Source organism: Triticum urartu, chromosome 5 (genome assembly GCF_003073215.2).
Source record: "Triticum urartu cultivar G1812 chromosome 5, Tu2.1, whole genome shotgun sequence".
Taxonomy (NCBI): Eukaryota; Viridiplantae; Streptophyta; class Magnoliopsida; order Poales; family Poaceae; genus Triticum; species Triticum urartu.
The window spans coordinates 301,996,202-301,998,762 of record NC_053026.1 but is presented as its reverse complement, the minus strand read 5'-3'; the positions used below and the strand labels follow the sequence as shown (position 1 = coordinate 301,998,762).

The 2,561-nt window shown below is 55.0% G+C and overlaps 1 protein-coding gene across 2 annotated transcripts; it reads left to right on the top strand.

Moving 5' to 3' along the window:
* The first annotated feature begins 1,325 nt into the window (after positions 1–1,325).
* On the top strand, positions 1,326–2,338 carry LOC125555920 (universal stress protein YxiE-like). 2 transcript variants are annotated; one of them, XM_048718722.1, is made up of 4 exons: positions 1,326–1,555; positions 1,659–1,768; positions 1,848–1,966; positions 2,048–2,338. In XM_048718722.1, exons 1-4 carry the CDS (start codon positions 1,378–1,380, stop codon positions 2,208–2,210), a joined length of 570 nt encoding a protein of 189 aa, XP_048574679.1. In that variant the 5' UTR covers positions 1,326–1,377; the 3' UTR covers positions 2,211–2,338. The 2 variants fall into 2 exon arrangements, with proteins under 2 accessions (XP_048574679.1, XP_048574678.1); XM_048718721.1 differs by having other exon boundaries at positions 1,848–1,975.
* The last annotated feature ends 223 nt before the right edge of the window (positions 2,339–2,561 follow it).

Here is a 2,561-nt window from a genome sequence, read left to right as displayed (position 1 = left end):
GCTTCCCATTGTCATTGCCATTGTAGCACGGCCTTCATGTATGGGTGACAGATTGGCCATAGGAATACTCCGGGATATACACCAGAGCAACTAATGTCGAGCATACGATGATGTCGCCCGTTTTCATTTCGTGAAAGTCCCCGTTGCTCAATCCGTTGCTTGTTTGGTTCGAGGTTGAGCTCACCCGCCGCCCTACATCAGTAGTCTTCCTAACTTCTATTCCCTTTCTCATTTCAGTCCTCGCCTTTTTCATCTTCCGTAGGGGCCTTTAGTCTTTTGATTAGAGTGGAGGTCGCGAGAGAGCAGAGCGTACCGCCCTACCATAGTCGCGAGGATACGCTTTCTCCGATGCTTGCTCTTGTTAGGAGCTTCTACCCGACCGATTAGCCCAGAGCACTAATACGCTTTCTTTCCTCGAACAAGTACCTTTCCTTCGTGGGGGTCTTCTGTTCACTCTGACGATTAGGATGAAGGAAGTATATAGGGAGGTCTGCCAGCCATTTAATGAGGAAGGTGGTCTTCATTTCTCTTGCGTATGGAAGCTTAAGGTCATTCCCTGCATTCCGTTTTTTGGTGGAACCAATTCACTTGAGTGAGACAGAGAAGAGTGGAATTTTGTGTGTAGGGGTGAAATCCGTAGATCTACGAAGGAACGCCAAAAGCGAAGGCAGTTCTCTGGGTCCCTACCGACGCTGGGGTGCGAAAGCATGGGGAGCGAACAGGATTAGATACCCTGATAGTCCATGCCGTAAACAATGAGTGTTCCCCGTTCGTTGTAAAGGCTATGATACCAGGCTTCCAGGCCACATGCGCCTGTTCCATTTCATGTTCCATTTTAGGCCCCCCAGATGAACCATATAGCCAAGAGAAATCATGAACCAGAATAGAAGAGCTTGCCCCACCCATGAGTAAATATTTCATAGTAGCCTCATTAGACCGTAGATCTCTCTTGGTATATCCAGACAATAGGTAGGAATATAAACTGAAACATTCTGGAGCTACAAAGATTCAATCTCAGAACGGTTTCAATCTATTTATATCATACCTTCAACCAAACGCATAATTATGAGCACGCGGCTGTACCGCTCAAGGCTCGAGCTAGCAAGATGGTGGCGTGGAGCCGGCTTGGCGCTTACGGGGCCACGGCGGCGCGCGGCCGTTTGATCGTGCATGGATATGCCACGCGCGCACGGCGCCTCGTCGTCTCGCCGCCGCCATCCATGACCCACCGCTCCACAGCTCCGTCCGTTCTCCCTCTCCACGGCACTACGTGGTTTGGATTCACGTATATATGACCCACACGCTCCCGCACCGGCCGCATCGGCCGCATCGGCGACAACCTGAGTCAATAAACACCAAGAACAAGAGAGGCGAACGATGAAGGTGGTGGTCGCGCTGGATGACAGCGGCGGGAGCCACCACGCGCTAGACTGGGTGCTACGCTCCCTTTTCCCCGCCGGCGATCAGCCGGCTACGGAGGAGGCCCGGCATGAGCTCGTGCTCGTCCACGCCCTGGAGCCGCTCCACCACGCCATGTGCCCGGTCGGCGGGCTAGGTGAGCTAGCTGACGACCAACATCACGGCACGCCTCGCGCGACATTGCTGCACATCAGCGGCGCTGATATGAATATGATATGATGTGATTGCCACGCACGCAGGGTCAGCGGTGTACGGCGCGCCGGAGATCATGCAGTCGGTGCGAGCGGCGCGCAAGGAGAGCGCGCGCAGCCTGCTCGACAGGGCCAGGCGGGTCTGCCACGGACGAGGGGTATGTAAAGCAATATAGGCCCTTGTGAGTTGTGACACACGCCGTCGGCTCATCAACTTAAGCCGTGGCTGCTGCGCAGGTGAGCGCGGCGGCGGTGCTGGTGGAGGGGGAGTCGAGGGAGGCGCTGTGCCGCGCCGCGGAGGACGCGGGCGCCGGCCTGCTCGTCGTCGGCAGCCGCGGGCTCGGCGCCGTCGGGAGGTGCGTTACGTACGTGTGCCCGTCTCACGATTGATCGCGATACATGCACGTACGTACGATTGCTCATTCTTTTGGCTGCAGGGCGTTCCTGGGGAGCGTGAGCGACTACTGCGCGCACCACGCCAGCTGCCCCGTCATGGTGGTCCGGCCGCCGCCCGTCGACAAGGATGGCCAGCGGACGAGGTCATCTCCAATCAGCTGCCCGTCACCATGTTTACAACAGGGGTGCTTAATGGCGGAATGATCGTCGCGCGTTTGTCATCGGGGCTTTTCACTGCCCGTATGATGTCTAGTATGTTCGATGTTCTGGCTTGGTGTCACTGTCAACAGATCGAATAGCGTTCATTAATAAAATTCACCATGATCGATGTCAACCCAGTTACTAAACGCAGGAAAAACATGTGCGTAGTTGTGTTTCGCCGTAAGCCGAGTGTAATCTGTCATCCGCTCGGTTTATATCACTGTAAGAGCATCTCCAACAGGCACGTTAAAAAAATGTTTACAGTGCCTTCGTAGCTAGTTTTTATGCGGCCGCTGCAAAAAATTGCGCGCGCAGCTTCAGCAGACGCGCTATATTTCTTCTCCTTCTACTCCG

What these genes read in the sequence shown, in the direction of transcription:
- LOC125555920 (XM_048718721.1), top strand. Translation starts at nt 1,378, where the DNA reads ATGAAGGTGGTGGTCGCGCTGGATGACAGCGGCGGGAGCCACCACGCG. An exon ending in GGGTCTGCCACGGACGAGGG is followed by an intron (nt 1,769 to 1,847) that starts GTATGTAAAGCA and finishes GCTGCTGCGCAG; the next exon opens with GTGAGCGCGGCGGCGGTGCT. An exon ending in GCCGTCGGGAGGTGCGTTAC is followed by an intron (nt 1,976 to 2,047) that starts GTACGTGTGCCC and finishes TTTTGGCTGCAG; the next exon opens with GGCGTTCCTGGGGAGCGTGA.